Genomic DNA, 27,591 nt, shown 5'->3' with positions numbered 1-27,591 from the left:
CGGGAGGATATTCGTATATGCAACCATCCTCAACTTAAGCATGTCCTTAAGGGAAAAGGTTTCAGGAAATCCTCAAATTTGGCCTTAAGGATGCTTTGTGCAACCGGGCCAAAGTCCTGATTACATATGTTGTATACTGGGAGCTGATGGATGCACATGCTGTGCATATTAAAAGGAGCTGGAAGAAAAGAATCAAGAGGTTGACATTTCGGTATACACAGACTTTAATAACGCTGTTTCCATCACTATTGTTTCCATCAATTCCTTTAACTAGCTGATGTCAAATGTGTTCTTCCTCTTTGACTTTATTTCAACCATCCTTAAAGCTGTATGTCAAACTTACAATTTTGGATTCTGGTCATGCAGCATCCCCTGTAATTGGTACAAGCTGTTGACAAGTATGCACTCCTGCAAAACAGGAAGTATTTTATGGAGATCAGACTTCATTTATTGATGTTCCACAACCATTATAGGCCTTGTCAAGTGTCATCAGTGCAAAATATTGAGTGGTTAAAACTCAAAATATCAGCTTTCCCTTTCTTTCCACAGTGGGTTAGCATACCTCAATCAATTGTTCTCCCTGTCCATTGTTCTGTTAGATTTCATCCATTGTTCTACCTGTCCGCCGACAAAGATCAGCACTCACATTCACCAGCAAGACGAGTTCTTCAGTCTATGACATAATAAGTATTACATCTAGGCAGAGATGGTGAATGTGTCTAGAAAATTTTATCGGTGGAAATAATTGGACCTTCTCATCCTCTATTTGATCAGCAATTTTTGTTGACTGCAACTTTATTCAGGCACAAGAGCTGATATATCATTATCTTACAGACTTGGCATTTAATATGGAATATATTTTTTTTCTTGACTTGGGTTTACTTTCTTAACTCAGTATATCAATCTGGTGAGTTTCTTTTACACTTTGGTGATTTATTTATTAAAAGAACCATGTCACTGATTGTCTGTCGCAGCAAGAAGTCAACAACAGGATTATATCACAGGTGGCCTGGCAAAATGTACGGACAGGTGCATTTGACGATTGGCTTCACAGTCGGGTATACAAGGGTTGTTGCGTTCTGTATTAGTGGAAAACAACTGCTGCACGTCTCCAAAAGTTATTGCCGCTTCCTCTGGAGATGGTCCGTCAACTCGACAATGCTGTTTGTCATGGAGTGGTGGCTTTACGAAATTACGGCATGAAAGAGCATGCTATTGCTCGGCAGTATGGCATCACTCAAGGTCAGGTGTCAAAGATCCTGAAACGAAATGCTCAGAGGGGTGTCCCTACTCCAATACCGAGGCCAGGACGTCCCTGCAGAACCACAAGGAGGGATGATCGCCAGCTGCACCGGTTAGTCCGCAATGGCCGTACCAAGTCAGCTAATCGGCTTAGGGCTGAGTGGCAGCAACTGACAAATGTGCCTGTATCCAGAAGGCTAGTCAACCAACGACTGGTTCAAGCAGGCTATCATGCCAGGCGTCCCCTGAGAAAGCCACACCTGACCAGACAACACCGCCAGCGCCGATTGCAGTGGGCCAGAGAGCACCGTCAATGGCAGCCAGGACACTGGAATCACATGATCTTCAGTGACGAGTCTAGATTTCTGGTCTATCGTCAAGATGGCCGCGTCCGAGTGCGCAGACAAGTGCATGAAGCCCACAACAAAGATTGTATAGTGCCAAGAGTCCAAGCTGGAGGTGGTGGGGTGACCGTTTGGGCTGCTTTTCAATGCAGGGGGCAAAACTGACCTGGTTGTTCTGAATGGAAACCTGAACCAGTTCAAGTACAGGGCCATTCTGGAAGAAACATTGCTTCCATTTGCTCGTGCAGCCTTTCGAGGAAACTTTGTCTTCCAAGATGACAATGCACGGCCTCATTGTGCTCGCATGATCCAACACTTTCTTGCTGACCGTGGTGTCGAGCACATGGAGTGGCCTGCCATGTCCCCAGATATGAATCCGATCGAGAACTTGTGGGCAGAATTAACGCGTCAAATCGACCACTTGGACCAGCAGCCGACCTCTGTGCGTGAATTGCAGCAGGCTATTGTCACTGCATGGCAAGCGATTCCTGTCCAAACCTTGGCAAATCTCGTGAACAGCATGCCTCAACGTGTACGTGCTCTCCTGAATGCTCGTGGGGGTTACACGAAGTACTGAACTGTAATTTTACTGTCCATAATCCCAGTCGTATTTTAACTTTTGTTTTTGTAAAAAAAAAAATGTGGCGAATGTGCAAAATAAAGAGATACTTCTGGAAAACGTACAGAAGTTTAACACAGTACTGTCCATGAATTGAGTTCGATATCAGTTCGATATCAATTATCCCCCTCTTCCCCCTCTCTTTTGTGTCCTTCCCCCTCTCTCCCCATCTTGTCTGCCGCTCCCCTTGTTTTTTGTGTTTTGTGTGTCGGTTTGTCTTTTTGTGTGATTAATGTTAGCTCTTTCACGAGCCTCGATCTTGTATACAAAAAAAAAGAAAAAAGTTTACATCACTTTCAAGGATCAATTTACTTGCTTCGAAATGTCAAATGTGGTTTTTGTTTCTTTTAAAGGTCACATTAACAAAATCTAGAATAATTTCAACATAATTCCAATGAATTTTTGGTTCTAAGACATCTTGAAAAGAAAGTTCACCCCCACAAAAAAAATATTCCATATTAAATGCCAAGTCTGTACTATAATTCACCAAATCTCTGTCAGTCTGTCCGTCCGTTCCCAGGTACCGCAAAAACGGCTGAACCGATCGCAACAAAATTTTGGGTGGGTAATCCTGGGACTCCCTGGAGTAAAATAGGCCATATTGTTTTCCAATTTTCCAGTTATTCCAAACACGATGGAATAATATTTACCGATATGAACAGTGATGTGGCTTTTATTGAAATTCTACAAATACTGTTTAGATTTTGATGATTTGCGTGTGATATGATTGAACGGATGTTTATATAAATCGTTTAAAATAAAAAAAAGCCTTACATTTCTGATATTTTGCCTTTTCATTTGGGCCTCCCAATTGAAGTCCCGCCCATAGGGTGGGTACCATTGCTAGTATGGTTAATACATTGAGATTAGATAAATTGTCTTCTTATGTCATCCCCCAGACTTGAATTTTGCCATTTCCATTTGCCGCAGAAAACACGACACTACAACAAAGACTGGATGTTGTGTTAATTGTTATGCCATGTGACTATCTTTTCCATAATTGATAGAGTGGGTGTTTTTAAATGTCATCTTTAGTTTTTCATATTCCTCAGTATTTTGCATCAATCACATTACCACAGTCCATTGTTTAAAAAAAATTGTGTACGTGGTAGATGAGAATGTGCAGTGTGTTGTGAATAAATACTTTTCAGTTTGTTTTAATTTGCCTTTTTATTGTTAAACATTTCTAATGCGTCCATCAAAACACAGATTTGAATGCAAGAGTTCAGTTTATAAACTAAAAAACGATTCCAATACGCATTTGCTGAATGCAGGTTCACACATGCTCGCTGGGCCAAAACAATACTGGCTCCCTTAGGGATCTCTCATTTTTACCTGTGGACTGACTGTCGTTGGTCTAAAAGAGCTCTGTGCAGTTATTGTTGTTGTTGTGCCTTTGTTGGGGATCGATTTTTGAAATGTGCACCTCTTGGTCTGAGAGCTGCCAGACCCCACCCACATTTGTCGCTCGACTCCACTCACCATGGCACCCAGACAAAATTATATGGCTGCCATATTGGTTTTCTGGTGGGACTCAGACAACAGGCCTGAAGGTGTCTACTGATTTATACATTGCCCAGGTTTGTTGTGTCGGATTTACATCGGCTTTGTTTGGGTCGAGCGTTACTCACGATGAAGGATCCCACAAAATCTAATCATATGTTGAATAAACATAATTAGTAAGGTTTAATCAAGCCCGTCAGCACACACGGTACATGCCTCTCTAAAAAAAATAGTTACATAATTTTTGAACGGCCCCATATTGGAATTAAACAATCCATGACCATGTGATGAATCAGCTATAACCGTGGCAGAGGCTTTCATGGATTAAATGAGTGTCAAATTTATTTTTTAATAACGCATTAAATGTGTTTCCCAATCACACTGTTCATCTTTTAATAGTGCTTTAAATGTGCATTTCCTAATCGGCTCGTTACCGGATTTTGTCGTTAGATTTTGACCACAGTGCGGTCATTCTTGTTATTCGTTTACAAAGTTTATCAAACTGGGAAATTCTTCAAATGCCTACAGAATTTAACCACTGGTATTCTTAATGGTTTATTTAAAGATAGAACAACAGTCATTCAAAGATAGAATGCCCGAGAATGGGTGCTCTAATGACATCAAATTGAGATCATGTACTATATTGTAAATGCCCTCTCACCTACCTTTATCAAGATGAACCACGTATTAATTGGTCTGAGCCACTCCCTTCCCCTTTCCATTAAAGTAAACAGTGGAACCTAGTCTCTGATACAATACTGATCCTTTTATGGCATCATTTACACAGAGCAGTTATTCAAGTTGAGGTCAAACAAATTTTGTTACCAAAAACAAAGCAGAAACTATTAGGGTATAGAACGGTTTCAAATGATTTTTATTTAAAAAAACAAATCTTCTCATCCTCTCTTTATAAGAAGTGAGGTTCAATGGTCCCAATCTTATGACCTACCTTGACCACAATACTCCTCCACTTCCCTCTGTCCTCAGCCAACTCTCTCCCCTCTCTAACCACACCCACCTTATTGATATACCTCCTCACACAATCTTCCCATCTCAACCGTGGCCAAACCTTTCTTCCTACCATGCACCCACAACCTATCCGACCTCGTTGCCATTCTCTCTTCCCCCATCCGCCATCCATGACCAGCCCAGTTCGTTGGAGAAAAGCCAGCTTTTTTCACCAATCTCCCTGTTAAGGTTACTTGAACACTAATCTCCCTCAGTTCATCAATCCTCCTTCTGTCCACCCTCTTCATTCCCGCAATCCTCCTGAGCCAGTTGTTCTCGCAGATCTGCAGCCTTCATTGTCCTTCTGTTCGTGTCACCATTTTTCAGACCATAAAGGTAGGCCGGCATTACACAGAACATCAGAACTTCAACTTTCAACTTCCTTGATATTTTTCTGTCAACCATCTCGTGCCATCCCTACATATAGAGTACCACCATATTCCATGATGAGTCAGTCACATCCGTAAAATTACAGATTGGGTTCAGGTGATTAACGCCAAGTACAAGACTGTGCCTGCATCCAGAAAACCATCTCTTGGGTTGCCGTTTTGGGTATCCGGACATACGGCACCGATTAGCATATCACCTGACTGGCGAGGGTGTTCCATTGGAGTACGGTAACGTGGCAAATAGGCCTGAACACCTGCTCGAAGCACCAGAATCAGTTGGCCAGCACGACCGCTTTGACGCGTTTCATCGAGATTCTTATCTGTCAACTGGGACAAACCCGCTGACTACAACCGTATTCATGTAAACAAGGTATTGAAGATGACAACTTTATGAATTATGTGACAAATTGCAAAAAAAACGCATCATCATACAGTATCTCTTTTAGTTTGGTTGTAATAAACAGTCATACCCAGCTGCTCCTGGACTCTGTGTCCTTTCCACCTGACAAGGTGGAAAAGTTTCTGTCAACACTCGACTCTGATTCTGCAACTGGACCTGACGGCATCAGCCCACGGGTCCTAAAATCCTGTTTTTCCGCTCTTTCATTCCCTCTCTCGGTTCTCTTCACCCTCTCTTTTGCTCAAGGTCATCTGCCATCTGCTTGGAAATCAGCCAACATCACCACTTTGCACAAAAAAGGTGCAAAAACAGATCCTAGCAACTACAGACCAATCAGCCTTCTCCCAATTATCAGCAAAGTCATGGAATCCATCATTGCTTCGGATATGAATCTTTCCTCTTCTCCAATGGCTTGATCTCTGATCATCAATTTGGTTTCAGACCAGGTCACTCTACTCTGGACATGCTGCTTCTGCTGTCTCAACACTGGTTGGAGGTCCTCAATGCCAAACAGGAAATTCGAGCTGTCTCCCTTGACATATCACGTGCCTTCCATACGGTCTGGCACCCCACTCTGCTCACCAAACTCTCCTCCTTTGGTATCCATGGAAATCTCCACGCATGGCTGGCGGACTTCCACTCTAGTCGTAGTCAACGTGTGGCCCTGAATGGGTTTCTCTCATCTCCTCTTCCTGTTCAGGCTGGAGTTCCCCAAGAGAGTGTTCTGTGCCCTGTGCTTTTTGTGGTCTTCATCAGTGATCTCTCCGACTCTCTTGAAACTCCTCTCTATCTCTTTGCTGATGACTCCACTCTCTGCCGCTCCATTCCTCATCCCCCAGATCGGCAGTCTGCAGCCTCCTCGCTCTCTGCAGACCTGGACAAAATCACAGACTGGGCAAACAAGTGGAACACGCCTTTCAATCCTGACAAATCTCACACTCTTACGATGTCTCTCCGAAAAGACCGACTGGACAACCCTCCCATCCACTTTCTGAATAATCCTCTCCAAGAAGTTCTGTCACTCAAGCTTTTGGGTCTCACTATCTGCCATGATCTTTCCTGGGAAAACCACATTTCAAATCTGGCCTCCAAACCCAGTCGCCGACTGGGCATCCTCCGTCGTGCGAAATCCTTCCTTGTCAGACCTGAGCTCCTCACCACATACAAGGCTTTCATCCGCAGCTCAATGGAATACTGCTCTCCCCTCTGGGCTGGTGCTCCTGACTCACACCTAGCTCGTCTTCACGCTGTTGAAACCAAAGCATTCAGAATCATTGGAATCTCCCGCGATGAAGCTACCTCCGAGGGCCTTTCACTTACTCACCGCAGGCAGGTTGGTGGTCTTTCTGTTTTCTACCGACTCCTCTCCAGCCTTGCTCCTCCAGCTCTCTCTGGGCTCTGTCCCTCAAATATTCCTACAGGTCGCACAAGATCTGCCTGCAACCCTCTTATTGTTAAACTGCCAAAATCAAGACTCTCTGCTCACCTTCACTCCTTCATTCCTCTTTTCTCCCACCTCTGGAACAAACTCCCTCACTCTCTTCAATCCCACTCCTCCCTCCAGGTCTTTAAAACAGCTGTTCACCACCATCTCTTATCTTCCCCCATCCAAAACCTTGATCTTTTCTACCCCTGCTAATTTCACCCCGCATCCACTTTTTTGAAACACCAACTTTTTTCCTGGAAGTCCTTGGTGTCCTTGTGTTTATACTTCTCCAACCTCCCACCCCCCTTCACACGCTGCCTCCCCCCAAGCCCTCTCCCTCCCACACATCTCCCGATGTCCCTGCTCTCAAATGTTGTGTTTATGTGCTTTCTCTTCTCTCCCCACCTTGTCTACCGCTCACCTTTTTATATACTATGTTTCTTTGTCTGTTTGATTTGTTTGTGTGATAAATGTTAGCTCTTTCACGAGCCTCGATTCTGTATAGAAAAAAAAAGAAAAAGTTTTTAAACCAGAACAAGACTTTGTGGACAGCCTGTACTTCATTACTAAGCCTAAAATTAGCTTCAGATATAATCCATGGTAAGTTTACCCAATCAAATTTTAAAAATAAATCAATAGGTTGTTTTTTAATAAATTAATAACTCATTTTCCTCTTATTTTCTTTAAGCGCCAGGTGTATACAACAACTCAAGGCATTCCTTAATGATCCTCTCATTCTTGAGCTCTTTCAACCAGCACAAGAATAAAAGGCTTCCTTTTTTTTCTGTCGTGGTATTTTTTACCACGGGCTTCTGATAGTCTTTCAATAACTGCCACCGCAGTATTGTGAAGAGATATGCTGGAGGTTTTCCCCATCAAAAAAGCAGTAATGTAGCTGATTGGAATTTGGAATCCCATGACCACAAAGTGGAAAAAAAAGTCTGGTTGTGCCTCTGCTTTCCTCCAACCGGAATAGCAAACCATTGCCGTTTCTATATACTGACTCACCAGTGAGTCGGAGTCGGGAGACGACGCTTACATTTGCTTACAAGCAATGTGGGAGCAAGGGGTGATTAAAATTGTAGACATTTTTCCATAGGTAGTCAAGGATTCTGAAATATAATCAATGAGAAGTGTGCAAACATATTTTTTATTGGAAACACAGGAGCGGGTCCATCTATGGGAGGTGTCAGAACGTCCAAATTCTAAAACCACCCACATTAATTTTTTTAATCAGGTTTTTTTTTTTGCTTGTTTCATTATTTATTTATTTTTATCACTAATTGATTAAATTTCACTTATTTTAATCAGGATGGAAAAAAATGACATTCATACTGTCACTGACACAAAGTGGACACGATATGTTTGTACCTTCATACCATTGAATTCTATTAAAATCTATTTATTACAAATGGAGTCTTACCTGACAGCCATGACAGCTAGTGGTGGTAATGGTTAGAGCACCTGCTCTGAGTCTGGGAGGACACCATGCTAGAGCACTCTTCCAATAGACCATATCATACATACCTGTGGCACAGGCAACACAGGACAATAAACAGCCTCTGCACTCAGGTACCAGCAACGTCACAACAATTACACTGCTTTTCTCACCGCACTCAGTGGGGCATTTCCGAAAGAGAAATTTCCTCCTCCCCAGAGATGTGAACTAATGGGGATTATCCTTGATCTTAAACTTTTAAATGCTGAATGTCAAGCAAGGAAGCAGCACGTACCATTTTACCGAGTTGTTAGGGTTAGGGTTAGGGTTAGGTTATGTTTTCACCCCAGTCTGTTTGTTTGTCTGTGTTTGCTTGTCTGTGAACAGGATATCTCAAAACTTTGTGGACTGATTTGGAGGAAATTTCGTGGACAGCTTGGGTGTGTGATAAGAACGAAATGATAAGATTTTGGTGAGGATACAGATGCGGATATGAGAATTTAAAATTTCTTCTTCACCATTTGGGACCAAAAACGATATACAACATGCATTTTAAGGCCATGTTCCCTGCTAGAGCGGGCGTTAGCCTTGCGGTCCCCATGACAATCTTCTCCATTTTGCCCTATTTTCTGCATCTCTCCTTGTTAACCCCCTTGCCCACATTTCTTCTTCCACCATCTTTAGCCAAGTCTTTCTCGGTCTTCCCCGTCCTCTACTTCCTTCTACATTAACTTCCATCACTCTTCTCAACCAGTCACTTTCATCCTTCCTCAATACATGACCAAACCATCTCAACCTGTTCCTCTTCACAGCATCAATCACAGGCAATATTCCCATCATCTTTCGCAATTCATCATTTAGTTTGGACCAAAAACCATCATTCATTGGACCAAAAACGATATATAGAATGATATCTACAAGCGGTGTGGGACAACTTCTCTGACATCAACTCTTCCTGGGAATTCCTCCAAAGTAAACTGCTCTCTCTCATGCACAGATTTATCCCATCTCGTCTTCAGTTGTCTTACCCTTCCTCCCATCCATGGTACACAGAATCTTGTGGTGAGGCAGTTTCCCTGAAACAACTTACCTTCGCCTCTTGGAAGGCCAATCCAACAGAAGGCAATCTCTGTTTCTTTCACAAAGCTCGGAACAAGTGCGTGTCCACCCTCAGGAGAGCCAGGAAACAATATCTCTCCACTCTCAGCGTAGAACTCTCAAACCTGTCTCCCTCCTCCAAATCCTGGTGGCATCTGGTCAAATCTGTTTCCGGTGTTTGTTCCCCCTCCATCCCCTCCCTTACCTCAAACGGCCACACAGCTGACTCCGCACGTGAAAAAGCCGAATGCCTCAACTCTGCGTTTGCCTCAAAATCTTGCGTCCCAAACCCCTCCCTCTCTGTACCCACCGTACCCAGTCGAACCCAACTGCTCATGGACTCTGTGTCCTTCTCTCCTGACAAGGTGGAGAAGTTTGTCAAACCTAGACTCTGATTCTGCAACTGATCCAGATGGCATCAGCCCACGGGCCCTAAAATCCTGCTCTGCCACTCTATCTCACCCTCTCTCTCTTCTCTTCACCCTCTCTTTTGCTCAAGATCATCTGCCATCTGCTTGGAAATCAGCCAACATTACCGCTTTACGCAAAAAAGATGCTAAAACAGATCCTTGCAACTACAGATCAATCAGCCTGCTCCCAATAATCAGCAAAGTCATGCAATCCATCATCGCTTCTGACATCAAATCCTTCCTCTTCTCCAATGGCTTAATCTTGGGTCATCAATTTGGACTCGGACCTGGCAACTCTATTCTGGACATGCTGCTTCTGCTGTCTCAACACTGGTTGGAGGTCCTCAAGCCAAACAGGAAATCAGAGCTGTCTCCCTTGACATATCTCGTGCCTTCAATACGGTCTGGCATCCAGCTCTGCTCACCAAAGCATGCCCCTATGGTATCCATGGAAACCTCCACACATAGCTTGCAGACTTCCGCTCTGGTCGCAGTCAACGTGTGGCCCTGAATAGAATTCTCTCATCTCCCCTTCCTGTTCAGGCTGGAGTTCCCCAAGGCAGTGTTCTGGGCCCTGTGCTTTTTCTGGTCTTGATTAATGATCGCTCCGACTCTCTGGAAAATCCTCTCCATCTCTTTGCTGATGACTCCACCCTCTGCCGCTCCATCTCAATCCTCAGATCGACAGGCAGCAGCCTCTTCACTCTCTGCAGACCTGGACAAAATCACAGACTGGTCAAACAAGTGGAACATGGGTCTCACTATTTGGGTCTCACTATCTGCCATGATCTTTCCTTGGAAAACCACATTTCCAAGCTGGCCTCCAAAGCCAGTCGCCGACTGGGCATCCTCCATCGTGCAAAGTCCTTCCTTGGCACACCTGAGCTCTTCACCACATACAAGGCTTTCATCCACAGCTCAATGGAATACTGCTGTCCCCTCTGGGCTGGTGCTCCTGCCTCACACCTAGCTCGGCTTCACGCTGTAGAAACCAAAGCTTTCAGAATCATTGGAATCTCCCGCGATGAAGCTGATTCTGACGGCCTTTCTCTCTCTCACCGCAGGCATGTTGGTGGTCTTTCTGTCCTCTCCCGACTCCTCTCTGGCCTAGCTCCCCCTGCTCTGTCTGTGCTCTGTCCCCCAAATATTCCTACCGGACACACAAGATCTGCCAGCAACCCTCTTCTGGTGAAACTGCCAAAATCAAGACTCTCTGCTCACCGTCACTCCTTAATTCCTCTTTTCTCCCGCCTCTGGAACAAACTCCCTCACTCTCTTCAATCCCACTCCTCCCTCCAAGTCTTTAAAACAGCTGTTCACCACCATCTCTTATCTTCCTCCATCCAAAACCTTGATCTTTTCTACCCCCGTTAATTCACCCCAGATCCACTTTTTTTTTGAAATACGGACTTCTTTCCTGGAGGTTCTAGCAGTGTCCATGTGTTTTATACTACAGGAAAGTTTTATACGTTTTATACCTTTTGGCAAATACCTTAAATGTTGATTGATCCACCGTGGAGAAAAGAGAAGCCGACATTTCGGGCCTTATACCCTTTGTCGGAGCCGATTAAAATAGTCGTTGGTTGTCGGTCGGTAATTGCCCGGCCAGGTAAGTCGCCAGCAACCTTTTAGTTGCACTTTGAAACGGTGACAATAAAACATTTGCTGAATTGGGACATCAGAAATAGGTTTCTATTATTGATAGATGGAAATCACATTTTGAAAGTGTTGACCTCAAAAGATGGATTTGTAAGCTTTTTAAAATTGTTGATATTTTGATCAGTTACCTGAAGAATGATTTCAGGTTTATTATATGCACAAAAATTACAGAAAACAAAATTAGGCAAAATAAATTGTGAATAATTTCGTCTTTAAAATAAAAATAATCTTTATTATTTTGTAAAAAATTAAGTTGTCTTGTTTGACTGTGCTGTCTTTTTTGATTGAGTTATTTCATTAAATCGTCCTTAAGACTATTAAATAATATTGGGGAGGGTAGCCCAGGAGCTGCATTGTGATCATTTTAAAGTTTATGCAAATTAGGCTTTTGAGGAAGAGTAAAAATTATTTTAAATGCTCCAATTGGCCAATACGCACCTTTCCATATTACTGAGGAATAAACAAAGTCGTCGCCATTTCGTCGTGTATTTTACGTGACCCACTGACAATCACTACATGTATATCCATTCACCCATCTGTCTGTCCATGTACACCTCTATCCCCTATTTATGTCTGTCCATGTACACCTCTACCCCCTATTTCTGTCTGTCCATGTACAGTGTACACCTCTATCCCCTATTTCTGTCTGTCCATGTACACCTCTATCCCCTATTTCTGTCTGTCCATGTATACCTCTATCCCCTATTTCTGTCTGTCCATGTACAGTGTACACCTCTATCCCCTATTTCTCTCTGTCCATGTGCAGTGTACACCTCTATCCCCTATTTCTGTCTGTCCATGTATACCTCTATCCCCTATTTCTGTCTGTCCATGTACAGTGTACACCTCTATCCCCTATTTCTCTCTGTCCATGTGCAGTGTACACCTCTATCCCCTATTGCTCTCTCTGTCCATGTACACCTCTATCCCCTATTTCTCTCTGTCCATGTGCAGGGTACACCTCTATCCCCTATTGCTCTCTCTGTCCATGTACACCTCTATCCCCTATTTCTCTCTGTCCATGTGCAGTGTACACCTCTATCCCCTATTGCTCTCTCTGTCCATGTACACCTCTATCCCCTATTTCTCTCTGTCCATGTACAGTGTACACCTCTATCCCCTATTTCTGTCTTTACATGTACACCTCGATCCCCTATTTCTGTCCGTCTCTGTACACCTATATCCCCACTGGTTCTAAATACCTACACAATTCCAATTTTAAACCTATCGACTGTTTCTGGTGGGACTACCTTTCCTGGGAAATCATTCCAAGCATTAACACTCTTTCCTTCGTTACGCTCTTGATTATCTGCTGAAAAGCTCTTCTGCATTTATTTTGTCGATACCCTTGGTTATCTTAAACATCTGTATCAGATACTCTCCTAATTGCCTTGTAGTCAGCAAAATATTCCAACATCAAACCAGGATATAACTAATTACGCAAAGATTAATTCTGATATCATGGACTTGCAGTGGGTGAGAAAACAAAAATTCTACTATTTGAACTGTAATCACCATTTAAATCAGGATGGGTAACATTTCTTTATTTTGCAGATAAAAACATTTCAAACTCTAGGAAGACCAGAGAGTTGCACTTATTTCTGGCTTAGGGTGAGACAAAGATGGCTGAGCCTCTACTCAAGAAACCCTGCCATTTGAAGATTACTGCCTTGCTTACTCATCATTTGGAAAGAGGAAAGCTCAGAGATGAATCCAAAAAAAGTTTGGAACATTGGAGTGTTCATCAGAGAGAGGTTGACATGGGAGACAGTAGTTCAAACAGAAGAGCAAGCAGACACAGGAAAGTAGCCCACCAAATTGGAAAAGTGCAACACCTAATGGAAAGTGCAACACCAAATTTCAGTTCTAGCATTCTCAAACTCCATTCTTCGACTTTGATGATATTGTAACTGTGACGCGGGAGGAATTAAGCAAGATACAGGATAAGGGTTGAAACTCGCTGTATTCATAAATATCGGTAATAGAGAACCTTAAAAGATACAACATCTTTTACGAGAGATAATACCGCCGCGAGAGATGAAAATGGCTGCAGCTTTCCGAGCATGCTGGGTGTTACGTATGGGAGGAGACTACGTCAGTCTTAAGCCGGAAGTGACATGTGGGAGGCTCACAAATTAATCACTTGCATCGAGGAGGTTCGCAAATTAATCACTTGCATAACAAACAAATCAGTTCCACTTCAAGCCTTGAAAATGATTGAGAAAGATTCCAACAAACAGTTAAAAGGGCAACGACAAAAACCACAAAACGTTAACCTTTCAACATTCTTGGTTGTAGCAATATCCATCATCACCCTAAGGCCCAAGTACCGCTGAAGACTGGATAAGGCTTGTGTCGCCTTTGGAACAGCAGCTGCCAGGGGAACTGGGAGAGTGCGAAGCCGGGTGCCCTTGCCAAGAGACCTTTCGCGAATTTGTCAAAAGCATTTGGAAGGGATGGAATGCTTTACCTTCAGGACATTGCAATTTAACAAGATTGCCAGGGGGTAATGATGGACTAATTGCTAGAAGTAAAATAAACTTGAGAGGCAATCTCTCCATGAGTGAATTGATAATACTGTTGCGGTTTTGCCAATGCACCCAAAGCATACCAGAGACACTTAGGTTCCGAGATGAGCTATGGCATGAATTTGATTCGTAGATTAGATTCCCTCCCTGTGTCTAGAGAGTTGAGGGAAACATACGAGTTCCTCCCTTATTCATATTTGGACCAATGTAGGCCCGCATTGTCTGCAATGGGTGAGCTAGGGACCCTTCCAAACCCCAGAACTACCTCTACCTCCTCATAATCATCCTCACTCCCTCCCCCTGTTCCCCAGTTGATTGATGACACGTCATTTCATGTGTGTAGGTAAAGTAAGATTGCTTAAGTGGGTTGCATAAGCGTCAAGGTAGACACTTTCTCTTGTATCTCTTAAATGTGCTTTCTTTGCTTTGATTGTAAATAAATGTGATTGTGCTTGTCATTGTAAATACATATGTATTTGTGCCTAATCTTACTATAATTCACCAAATGTCTGTCTGTCCGTTCAAAGGTACCGCAAAAACGGCTCAACCAATCGCAACGATATTTTGGGTGGGTATTCCTGGGACCCCTGGGAGTAAAATAGGCTAAATTGTTTTTCCAATTTTTCCAAGTTTTCCAATTTTCAAATTTTTCCAAACATGATGGAATAATATTTACTGATATGAACAGTGATGTGGCTTTTATTGAAATTCTACAAATACTGTTTAGATTTTGATGAGAACTACGAACCTGCAGCAAATCCAGAAGTGGACAGATGACGGCAATGTAACCAGATATTAATCAGGTTTGATTAATTAATCAGGCAATGTAACCAGGTTTGATAATACAACAACAACACAACATGCATTTTAAGGCCATTTTCCCTGCAAGAGCAGGGGTTAGCCTTGCGGTCCCCATGGCAATCTTCTCCATTTTTCCCTATTTTCTGCATCTCTCCTTGTTAACCCCCTTGCCCGCATTTCTTCTTCCACCATCTTTAGCCATGTCTTTCTCGGTCTTCCCCGTCCTCTACTTCCTTCTACATTCATTTCCATCACTCTTCTCAACCAGTCACTTTCATCCTTCCTCAACACATGACCAAACCATCTCAACCTGTTCCTCTTCACAGCATGAAGCTGGCTCTATTATCACAGGCTCTATTCCCATCATCTTTCGCAATTCATCATTTGTCTTCCTCTCTCTCAATGATACTCCGCACATCCACCGAACCATTCGCATTTCCACCCTTTCCAGCCTTCGTTGCTTTGATATGATAATATCCCAATACAAAACGTCATTCAATCGTAATGTTAAATAGTTTTGTTAAAGTATCAATGGATGATTGGAATTGAGTGAATACAATTACGATTTTGAATTCGTAATTGTGTTCACCCAACCGTACGGAACCTCACATCAGGATTTAAATATTTGTTTATGTCACGAATGTTGTTAAAAGTTCATTTTTTTATATTAATGCTATTTAATTTGTGATTGGAGTTATGCTGTTTGGAATGAAAAAAGAGGTATCGAGTTCAAGTGAATGACGAAATGCTGTGACGGTTTCTACTTTCTAAACGTGAAATTCGCGGATCGCCATATGCAGATTCGCCATTGACTGAGTATGGAACAAACGTACCCGTTTGTTTGTCAACGGGTACGTTTTTCATGGAAGTCCTTCAGGAACTTGCTGTCCATGTCTGACGTGCGACTTAAGGTGCTACAGGAATGTGGAATTTATTGGTTTCATGCTTTAGCATTCGCCGTTTCTGCATTGTCTGTTGACTTCTGGCCTCCCACCCGTGCGTAGCAAAGGTACCTCACTAGTGTAACTTAATGCAACCATCACCCTTGCCAGAGGAGAGGGGATTGCATTTTCCTGTTTGTTACTTTGCAAAAAGGCTTTTGTTTTTTGTTTTTCGAAAAAAACAAATTTTCTATTAACAAAAAATTAATTTTAACTATTAACAAATTCTTATTTTTGGCAACGACTATTAACAGAAAAACAAAACTACTTTAACAAAGTCTTTTAACTTTGGCCTATTAACAAAAAAACGTTTTTTTGACAAGCATGTTGATCACTCCGGTTTGTGTGTGTGTTTGTTTGTGTGTGTTTGTCTGTCCGCTCACTTGTACTCATACTTGCGTACAGGTCACAATTTTAAACCGATCTTCACAAAACTTTACCAAACGGCGGAGTTCGTAGTCCGACAAAATCCTTTATATTTGAGGTCAAAAGGTCAACCACGCTTTTTCAAATTTCTAAAATCCTCAATTTTCATCCGATTGACTTGAAAGTTGAATAGGATTTACATATTTTGACTTGAAATTTTCAGCTTACTGAAACCAACCACCAACTATTTTTGAGATCAGCATAGGCCAAAAGTTCAACATGGGCCAAAGGTCAACCACTTTTTTTAAATTTCTAAAATCCTAGATTTTCATCTGATTGACTTGAAATTTAATTAGGATTTGCATATCACCTAACTTAATGCAACCATCATCTCTTTAGACGTCAACATAAGTCAAAAGGTCAACATAGGCCAAAGGTAAACCACTTTTTTCAAATTTCTAAAATCCTCAATTTTCATTCGATTAACTTAAACTTTGATGGCGATTTGCATATCAGATCACTAAATTGAATCACCAATTCTTTTTGAGGTCAAAAGGATGCTCTACTGGGTGCCATTCTACTTTGTTCTCTTTTGCAAAGTGTCACTCTATGAGTGATTTTTCATTTGTTTGTCTGTCTGTCTGTCTGTCTGTCTGTTTGTTTGTCCGCACAGAATAATATGATTTTCTCTGCAACCGTTGGTGCGATCGACAGGAAATTTTCGCCACAGGTGCACCTCCTCCTGTAGAATTGTTATAGGAAATTATGACGTCACAGGCTACGTGGTACGGGCACCATCTGAGAAAACCCGAAAAACTTTGTACCTTTATATCTCTGAAAGCGCTGCATAGAAAGAAATTGAGACATGGCTCATTGTAAAGAACTCTCCATGGAGAATAACATCTGTGAATGATGATGTCATAGGTGCCTCCATTATGACGTCATAATTCAAGTACATCCGATCAAGATGAAGTTTGTTGAGCGTCATCTATGGATAAGTTTTAAAAAAGATGACGTCATCGGTCAGGTGGTTTGGCCGCCATATATGTTTTAACACAAAAGCCTTAAAAACCACTAAAACACATCCTGGCGAGGGTCTGCAATCACTGATTCCTCTTTGTTCTTTGAATTGTGAAGAGCGTGTGAATTGGCAATAAATGTGCTTGTTAAATAACTGAAGTGCTTCTGTCCACTCATTGATGTCTTTTCCTTAATTGGTCCAATTCAGGTATAAGTAAGAAGCCAGATGGAAAGTTGTCCCCCTGAGATTGGCTATAGTTTTAGCCAATAGCCATTCATGGTTCGCTCCACCATACCACATAGACAAGTGGTAATTGAGGGCATGACCCCTAGTTAGGTTGTCATGCGAACAGAAAGGTATCATGCAGCAGCAGAACGTAACCCTGCCAGGACAAGTTATAAACTGTTATAACTCGCATGCAGTGTGAGGCACCAATATGGGTGCCGTCTCTCGGATGTGCGTTAAACTGGACGTCCCATTTGCTCGCATGAGGTGGTGGACATTAAATATCCCACGGTGAACTTTGCAAAGAGTAAACAAGCCATCACTGGCACCATGGACAAATGACAATGTCCTGCCTGGACTGACTGCAGGTAGCAATTGGTCTGGTCTTCTTGGAGGGTCCTTGAAACCAGATTACACTGCTTGGTATCTTATAAAGAGTTGTTGCTATCTGGGCAATGCATGGCTTCTGCAATAAAAACAAAGTCACCATGGGGTAAAGTTCACATGCTTCACTTCAACGGACTTCTTCAGATAACTCAATGATTTGCATTTGGCTGAGCAATTCCAATCAACAACAACCATATAATTTATTGGATGTGCGAATGAAAAAAAAAAAGGGAAATGAAAAAATGGTCGAAGGAGTGACTTTACAAGTGTTACACTCCTGGACGTGTCATCCATCACTGATGCAGGATGCTCGAGGATAAGATAGTATGCAAGTTTTGTAATGTGGTCAGGGTGTATAATAACTCACCTCCTCTTTGCAAAAGATACCATAGGATATTTAATGTCCGCCAACTATTGCAGGCAGACAGGACATGCAGATTAACGTCATTTCGAGGGACGGCTCACACATTGGTATGTGAGCCAGGGTGACGGTGGGTATGTGAGCCAACATTCGAAACAAGGCGAGACAGCTTCTTGAAGTTTCAAAACTTGAAGTTTCAAAGAACAGCAAAGTTCATGCACGTGTGCATACCTCAAGTGTATCGTGCCAGTCCAATATGGTAGACGGCAGGGAAGATGGAAGACTTAACCCATGAACAAGCGTTACGCCTAGGTCCCCCGTCGGTGATGCGGTGAGTTGACAAAGTGGAAGACGCAAGGCGGCCATCTTGGATTTTGACGTGGCGACCCAATTTTCAATAGCGTTCTTCCTTATGCCTAGATACACCCACACACCAGATTAGAAGTTAGTAGTTCGTTAATTTTTTTAGATATTTCGCTCACAAGGTTCAGACATATATATGGTGGCCGCCATCTTAGATTTTGACGTGGCGACCCAATTTTCAATAGCGTTCTTCCTTATGCCTAGATACACCCACACACCAGATTAGAAGTTAGTAGTTCGTTTATTTTTTAGATATTTCGCTCACAAGGTTCAGACATATATATGGTGGCCGCCATCTTGGATTTTGACGTGGCGACCCAATTTTCAATAGCGTTCTTCCTTATGCCTAGATACACTGACACACCAGATTAGAAGTTGGTCCTTCGCTTATTTTTCAAGATATTCCGCTCACAAGGTTCAGACATACATGGCGGCGGCCATCTTGGATTTTGACGTGGCGCCCCAATTTTCAATAGCGTTCTTCCTTATGCGTAGATACACCCACACACCAGATCAGACGTTCGTAGTTCGTTTATTTTTCAAGATATTTCGCTCACAAGGTTCATACATATATATGTTGGTGGCCATCTTGGATTTTGACGTGGCGACCCAATTTTCAATAGCGTTCTTCCTTGGGCCTAGATACACCCACACACCACATTAGAAGTTGTTACTTCGCTTATTTTTCAAGATATCCCACTCACAAGGTTCAGACATACATGGCGGCGGCCATCTTGGATTTTGACGTGGCGACCCAATTTTCAATAGCCTTCTTCCTTATGCCGAGATACACCCACACACCAGATTAGAAGTTGGTACTTCGCTTATTTTTCAAGATATTTCACTCACAATGTTCAGACATACATGGCGGTGGCGATCTTGGATTTTGACGTGGCGACCCAATTTTCAATAGCGTTCTTCCTTATGCGCAGATGCACCCACACACCAGATTAGAAGTTGGTACTTCGCTTATGTTTCAAGATATTCCGCTCACAAGGTTCAGACATACATGGCATCAGACATACATGGTGGCGGCCATCTTGGATTTTGACGTGGGCTGCACCCACACACCAAATTCGAATGCGGTCCTTCGCTTACGCACACACGCACGCACGTACGCACGCACGGACGGACAGACGGACGGACGGACGGACGGACACACAGACGGAGGGGAAAACCATAGTCCCCTTTTCGCTCCGCGGTGCGACGGGGGACAAAAAGGCAAGCCAGAAATTACATTTTAAAATGCATAAAATAATCCACAAATTAGATGGAATATTATATAGCGACAAGGTGGGAGGCTGGGAGGTGGAAAATATTTTTTTCGACAGCAAAGGAATATTTTCAATCGACATAGCGGGCATCTCCATATTTTTTTTATATAGCAAAGGAATATTTTCAATAGACATAGCGGGCATCTCCATATTTTTTATATAGAAAAGGAATATTTTCAATAGACATAGTTAAGTGGGCATCTCCATATTTTTTATATCGCAAAGGAATATTTTCAACAGACATAGCGGGCATCTCCATATTTTTTATATAGCAAAGAAATATTTTCAATAGACATAGCAGGCATCTCCAAATTTTTATATAGCAAAGGAATATTTTCAATAGACATAGCGGGCATTTCCATTTTTTTTTAATATAGTGTCGTGCGACTCCGGTCAACACCAGAAGGTCGCGGATAGGCCTAAACGGTTTATTCGGAGGCAACAACCAAACACAGATTTTACTATGTCGCACGGGAGGAAGAAGGAAAATGGAAGGCTGCGGCAAAAGCTTACCTTCAACGAACCCACGGCAGCTTCGGTCCTGAAAGGGAATTAACTCAACCGGGCACAGATTTAAAAGGGGTTGGAAAGTAATACAAGGGTTTACTAAAGTAAAAAGGCAAGGACAGGAAAAAACACGCGCCGGTAATAAAATGTCCTAAATCAGGACTTCCCCACACACAGATATCAGAAACAAGACGAGGGAAGAATTAATAAAAGAACACGTTCGTCGTGTAATTGGGGAATGTGGGGTGCGAGCTTATCTGTCTGCAGTCTTGTAGGCGTGTCCGCCGACGTCCCACGCGGTCCTCTCCGTCCGCCTCCGAGCACCACCAGGCCTCGCTCCAAATGCCACAAGGCCTCGCTCCAAGCTCCAAAGTACCGAGCACCGCTCCAAGCACAAGCACCGCTCCAAGCACCACGAGGTCCCATAGCAGGAAAAGCACCGCGCGTCCAACGCAAGCTAGCGGCTCCAAGCGAGGTCGATCTTCACACACGATCGGCCTGCCACATCCCAGTTAGCTCTCCCGAAGCAAACGTGCAAGAAGCAAGCGAACTCCACTCGGGCTGCGCAAGACGAAGAAGAGCTGCGCAAAACAAGAACCGGATGTGCTCTCTCCAGACCAACTCACTCTCTCTAATGGCGTTCGGCGCTCTCTTAAATAACCTTGGCGGTGGTGACGTCAGCCTTGGTGCGCTACCAACGAGCGACTTCCATCGAACCTTCCAGCTTCGCGCCTCTCGCACTCGTTGGCTGGAGGTTCACGCCCAGCGCGCCAACCAATCACAGGACCGTAACGTGGCGATAGCTCATAGCATGTAGCGTGGTGATAGCACGTAGCGTTTAGCGTGGTGATAGCGCGTGGCACTCGATATGGTTAGGCCTGTCGGAGGTGTAATTGGCGGTGGCCGTCATCGGCGGTGCCCTGGTCTGGTTTCTTTGCCTGTTCCTTCCGAAGTCACTGTCAGGGAAGGGATTTATTTCGTGTTGTAATAAAGATCCTAACTAAGTGTCTAAATGGTTGCGGTGCCAAAAGGGACAAAGCTTTGGCTGACCAGGTGAGACATACAGGGGCTTTATTCTTTAATCCCTATGCTACTTATCACTCGAACATCCTAGTATGCTCACAGATATACTCTTAACCAACAAAACGCCAAAACACACAGAACTTATTACAAGGTACATTCCTTACCGCGACAGACGAAGCACGTTACCGACACAGATCTATCTGGCTCTACATATGACTACCCCCACCCGACATAACAATAGCAAAGGAATATTTTCAATAGACATAGCGGGCATCTCCATATTTTTTATATAGCAAAGGAATATTTTCAAAAGACATAGCGGGCATCTCCATATTTTTTTTATATAGCAAAGGAATATTTTCAATAGACATAGTGGGCATCTCCATATTTTTTTTATATAGCAAAGGAATATTTTCAATAGACATAGCGGGCATCTCCATATTTTTTATATAGCAAAGGAATATTTTCAAAAGACATAGCGGGCATCTCCATATTTTTTTTATATAGCAAAGGAATATTTTCAATAGACATAGCGGGCATCTCCATGTGTCATTAGTCAATAACAAGTCAAACTTTTCCACTAAACGTTTAATAGTTTCCTCGTTCTGGGCAATGCAAGGAATAACGAACATGCCTCGGGTTTTAAGACGAATCACAAAAAAGACGTTTGCCCAACTTCGAAGAAAACTTCGCTGGCGACGCGTGATGATGAACTCCAAGCAAAAAATAGGACTGATTCAGCACAAGGTAAACGACCAAGGAAATCATGAATGGACCCAAGTTAGAGACAGCCGTGCTATCCTGATATCTTGATAATAGCAACTATTTCTGGATTACAAGGAGGCATCACTGGTGAGACGTTTTATGGAATACTGTGACAGAGATTCCATGAGACCAACTGTCTTCTCCTCGGCCCGAGCCCCTCGACCATCGACACGGATCTTCCAGCATCAAGGAAGTTTCCGTGGGACGGCTCGTTCCTCAACCTCAAACTCTCTGACCGTGAGTTGCTCCTCAGCAAAGTTCCGCTGTGTTGTCGAGGCTTCCACTGCACGGCCCACTGGTGTTTCCAGCGGTAACGATATCAAAGGGAAAACGGCCTCATGAGCCTAACGCCAGTCATATAAATATGATGGCCACCGATTTTCAGCTCTATTTCCGAAACAGGCGACGGGTCCGAGGAGCTCGAAAGAAGAAAACTTTCTCGTTTCATTTCAACTTGTTTTCGAGTCCGGTTGCCCTTTCAAGATGCGCTTCTTCTCCGGTGTCCAAGTTGTCCTACTGTTGGCGAGTGCACTCTCCGTCAGTGGCAAACACTCCGCAAATATTCCCAGGAAAACCCTGATGAGCGATTTTAAAAGGACAAATGAGAAATGCTTCAATGTACGTCGGTATACATTGATATTATCACCTTTCGGAAGTCACTTTTCATTTCCCTTTTTCGAGAATCCATGTATTTGTCCGATGTTGATGTTTGCTTTGGAATGGTCCAAAGTTTGATGAAAATGCCACTCTTTCTTCCTTGCAGGTGGATGAAGCAAAATATCCAATTTTGGACAAGGTACGTTTGGGTTTCCTTTTACTGTGATTTAGGGTTAGGGTTTGGATTAATATTAATAATATTAATGAAAAATGTATTAACATCATCTTTAATCATCACAATTAATAAGTAATAATTATTTAATTATTTATTTAGTTAATTAATAAATAATTAATGAGATTAAATGTGATTTGAGTTAATATAATAACAATTAATAATCTCCCAGATGTAAACTTGATGAATGTGCCGTTTGTTGAACAATTTTTTGTACAAACGGATATGTATAATACACGACATGCGCGTGTATATATATATATATATATACATGAACGGACAGAATAGAGCAGGTTCCATCACGTGGATCGCAATAAAACATCCACCTGTTCTACCTGAGGATTTTATAAGTCACAGCATTACCCTGATCATAATTTGTATTCTCTTTTTGCAGGACTGGACCGAAAATGCAATTTGCGACTTTTGCAAAGTCATCGTAAAAAGCACGAAAACGGGAGAACTTGCACGTTGCAAACGTTTCCACGGCCGAATGAAAACGATCGTAAAAAACAAATGCAAGGTGAGTTTGGCCATTTTGGTCAATAGAGAGCATACATCCGCCGAGCACTTTCATCTATTGCAATTACAGCTTTGTATGTAGCTCACCCGATGTAGGGAAATGCTCCAGGTTGCTGCTGACAAACGGCCTCCTTCCTTCGCCAAATATATCCCGTGGCCCTATCAAGTATTAACGTCCAAAATCTCGATTCAGACGGGAAATCCGACTTTATTGTTATCAGAACGAGTAGCCTGAAAGATGGTGCTCTTATACGCAGCGCCCCTTGCTGGCTCACCATAAGAAGAGCAGTTTCAACATTTGGGGAAAGACTAAACTCCATGATAAGTCAGCACGCGATCAATTCAGCAATGTATGCATACGGCCTTCCAGACCCCAAATTAAAGATTCTGTCCAGACAGCAAAGGCCGCAGTCAAATATTATACTCTCATCTCTCTACTCCTATCGGTGGTGTAAAATTAACTAACGGCAAAACTCTCAAAGACAGGCCAGAGTTTGAGTCAATTTAGGCCAATACTGTATGGCATATGCAATGCTCTTGCACCCCTCGAGCCCGAGGCCCACTTTTTGTTGGTATTTGTTTGTCCAAGTAAGCCTCCCCCTATTGGATCGGAGCCTTATAGCTGTTGTAGGGTTTGTTTCTGTAACTAGTGCCCCCAATTTTTAATAGTACCCCAGAGTTCCTGAGACCCAGATGAGTACTAAACCACTATTTATTAATTTTTTAAATTTTTTTTTTTCTTTTACTTCCTTTTCTGCCAATTTCCGAGCTGCATCTCAGAGCCGGCTGGGACTTTCAGATTTAAATTATGCATCAATAATGGGAATACAATGTATGCAGTGTTGCCTTTTTATTGACCTTGACCTAATTTTAAGGTCATGACCCAATTAGACATTTTAACATTTATCACCATAACTCGATTAAAGTTTGTCTGATCAGAATGAAATTGCCCACTCCAGATAGCCTATAGCAATGCGCATTTACGATTAATTTACATCATACCCCTCCGGGTTAAAGGTAAAGGTATTACACCTCCAGAAGTACAAAATCACCATTTGTGTTTTCCTCCCTCTTTCTGCTAATATCCGAGATGTATCTCAGATACTGCTGGGACTTTCAGAATTAAGTTTTGCATTAATAATGGTAATAAAAGGTATGCGAGTTTGACATAATTATTTTGACCTTGACCTAATTTTTAAGGGCAAGACCTAATGTAGACATTTTACCATGTTTCCCCAAAACTCGACGAAGGTCCATTTCATCGGAACTAAATTGCCCTCTCTAGATATCCTAGAACAAGGCATACATAATTTACATCATACTCCTCCAAATTAAAAGTCAAGGTCAATCGGAAGTCTGAAAAACGTAATGCGGCCAAGAACAAATGGCGGTCTGAAAAAAAATAAGGCGTTTTCTGTCATCGCTCAATTTTGCCAAAAAGGAATCTCAAAGTCCACTTGGCCTTTCAAGATGGTCTTGTGTCATAACAGTGTGCCTGCATTGAAGTTGTGCACCTGACACTTGATTAGTGTCTTTGACCTACCGTTTTCGGAGCGTGACCTAATTAACAAAAACAAACCTATTTGGTCAAAACTCGAATAATCTTCCTCCGATTTTCACAATGTTTAGTTTTAGGGATATATTGTAGATGGGGACACATTTTCTTAGTTTACACTTTATCCCTAAATGTTAAAGGTCAAAGTCATATGGTAGTCCGAAAATAATATGGCGATCATTGGATCGCGGGCACCGGGGATGGCTTACCCTTGACGATTACTTTGTATTCGCAGATATATCGAGTTTTCCCTCATTTTTTGCAATTCTCAAAACGGTAACAGGAACAGTTGAAGGTGCATTGATGTCACTTGCCAGAAGCCGATTGCAATGCAACTAGCCTCGCACAGCCAATCAGCAGCATTTCTGGACTTGTCACCAAGCTACGCAAAGCATAGTTCAAGCTATCTTTGTATGGGCATTTATTGATGTGGATAATGAAAAAGTTTTCATCCAAATCAATTTTTCCTTGGCCCTGCTTTGCCTTAATCCATGGCAATGAATATGGTACCCTTTGAACTTTGTGCTACCATCAATTTAGAAGGAGATGCAACACTGACACACAGACATTGGGCGCTATGATTAGATCGAACAAGATTATGTTATAAGAGAAAGGATGCATCTCTTAAAACAGATAATATAAGGAAGTTCTGTAATAATTAGTCTAGCACCAAAGGGGATGTGAGATTATTGCTGTGTGTGTGTGTGTGTGTGTGTGTGTGTGTGTGTGTGTGTGTGTGTGTGTGTGTGTGTGTGTGTGTGTGTGTGTGTGTGCATCTATATATTTCGCACATCTATATATTTTCGGCTCTCCACAACCACTTGTCGGATCGGTGCGAAACTTTATACATAGGAAAGACTCCCCATGGAGAATATTTTGTTTGGTTTGTCACATGATTGTTGCTTAACTCTGATGTCATAGGTCACATGGTATGACAGTCATATTGGATCAAGGGGAAAAAAATGGACATAGTTTTCTCTGAAACCACTCAAATGAAAAAAATTGAAACTTGGCATGTGTCATCAACTCTCCATGGAGCAAACAGGGTGATAACAATGACGTCATCGGTGAAGTGGGATTCCAGCCATAATTGGTCGAATTGAAATGTTTATCCGAATAAACCGGAACCTTCATATATCTGATCGATGACCTGATGCGAATGAATTACAATTTTGAAGTTTTTAACCCCGACAAAAAAACCATGCGACATAATAGGGCGATAATAGCAGTGGGCCATAATAGTAGCATGTTCCGTCAATGATGATCTTTTTGTTCAGAATGAATGCGCGAGGTGAGGCTATGTGGTCTACGAGTGTCGTTCTAGTTGTGTTTTGTCTCGATATCAAAAGTACAAGGTGTTTATATAAAGCAATCATATAATAAAGGTGAGAACAACAGAGATCTGAACTCACGAACAAAATGCTTAACACCAAGTGCAAGTTTGTGTTTTTTTATAACATAACGTTTAAATAAAATAATAATAATTAAAAAGCATCATAAGATCATCACACAATGCTCACCATTTGTGTTCTTTGCATTGCAGGACATCACACGATCATCGTTGAGGTACGAGCCTCAAGATGTAAAAACCTTCAGAAGCCGGATTAAGGAGTTTCTTCATTCTGGTGGGATGAGGCGCCTCCTGCTTTCTTGACACTACAGATCGAATGGCAGCTCTCTCTTCTCTCTTGTTCCCTGATCCTGTAATGGAGAATCTCTTTGGGGCATGATCTTTAACCTACAGCTGGTCTTTACTCCAGCGACTGCTCGAATGGTTTCACAAGCCCTGAATGGCTTGTATTAAATTATTAGCAATATAGATAATATATGAATTATTTATTAAAGACGTCTTTAAAATGAAGTCAAGTGAACACTTTCCTAGTTATTACCTCCATTTCATACCATGTTGCACATCTTTATCTTGGAGTTCGATCGTTTACGAGTTCATGGATTCACTTTTTTTTTGTTTGTTTACCAAGTCGAGGCTCGTATGAGAGCGAAATTCCGAAACATAACATTTTGGCAAGTTTCAATTATTTCTTGATGTGGGATCTTGCAATTGGAATGGAGTCCATTTCCGATGCATTTTAAAGACCAAAAATAAATAAATTAATGTGCATAACTAAAAGGAATCAGAAATGTGGGTGAGGAAGGGGGTTAATTTATTATTTGTTTCCCATTTTTGAGATGAAATAAATTCTGCACATTTTAAAAACATTTGTGAAGACAGTCATTCATTCTATTTTAAGACATGTTGGTGTTAATGTATTTCTATCTTTTTTGTTGTCATGTATAACCTCATTCAAGTGGTGAGAACATAAAAGCTGCTATCCCTCACACCAAACTTTATTGCTGAAGGGCATTAGACTTAGAAAACTGCTCAAATAAAGGAACAACATCTATACGCCTCGTCTACTCCAACTTATTTAATAGATCCCTGTGAATCTGCCAGGGAACGGTTTTTTTTTTTTTTGCCCAGTTTCGTTTTTTGGCTGCTTTTCCCCATTAATTCGTAATTTGTTCAGGGTTCCGGCAATAACTTGCATCCTCTTCGTGAAGGACACCATGGGATCTTTGACGCCCCCGTACT

At 42.2% G+C, this 27,591-nt stretch overlaps 1 protein-coding gene and 1 long non-coding RNA gene across 2 annotated transcripts in view; one reads left to right on the top strand and one right to left on the bottom strand.

Annotated features, from left to right (window-relative positions):
- Positions 1 to 27,221, top strand: part of LOC137426274 (glutaredoxin domain-containing cysteine-rich protein 1-like) — a 49,811-nt gene extending 22,590 nt beyond the window's left edge. The window contains exons 4-6 of the mRNA XM_068114937.2: positions 22,862 to 22,894; positions 23,322 to 23,447; positions 26,545 to 27,221. Of these exons, the coding sequence (XP_067971038.2) occupies positions 22,862 to 22,894; positions 23,322 to 23,447; positions 26,545 to 26,655 (270 nt within the window). The 3' untranslated portion in view covers positions 26,656 to 27,221. The remainder of the gene's footprint in view (positions 1 to 22,861; positions 22,895 to 23,321; positions 23,448 to 26,544) is intronic.
- Positions 207 to 23,632, bottom strand: LOC137426275 (uncharacterized). The gene is made up of 3 exons (XR_010984251.2): positions 23,534 to 23,632; positions 8,355 to 8,458; positions 207 to 408 (listed from the first exon to the last, which is right to left on the bottom strand). It is a non-coding gene; the product is annotated as an uncharacterized LOC137426275 (long non-coding RNA).
- Positions 27,222 to 27,591: the final 370 nt, after the last annotated feature.

Source organism: Myxine glutinosa, chromosome 4 (assembly GCF_964187855.1).
Source record: "Myxine glutinosa chromosome 4, kmMyxGlut1.1, whole genome shotgun sequence".
NCBI classification, from domain to species: domain Eukaryota; kingdom Metazoa; phylum Chordata; class Myxini; order Myxiniformes; family Myxinidae; genus Myxine; species Myxine glutinosa.
Note: the sequence above shows the minus strand (reverse complement) of the source record. Positions and strands in the feature narration are given on the sequence as shown.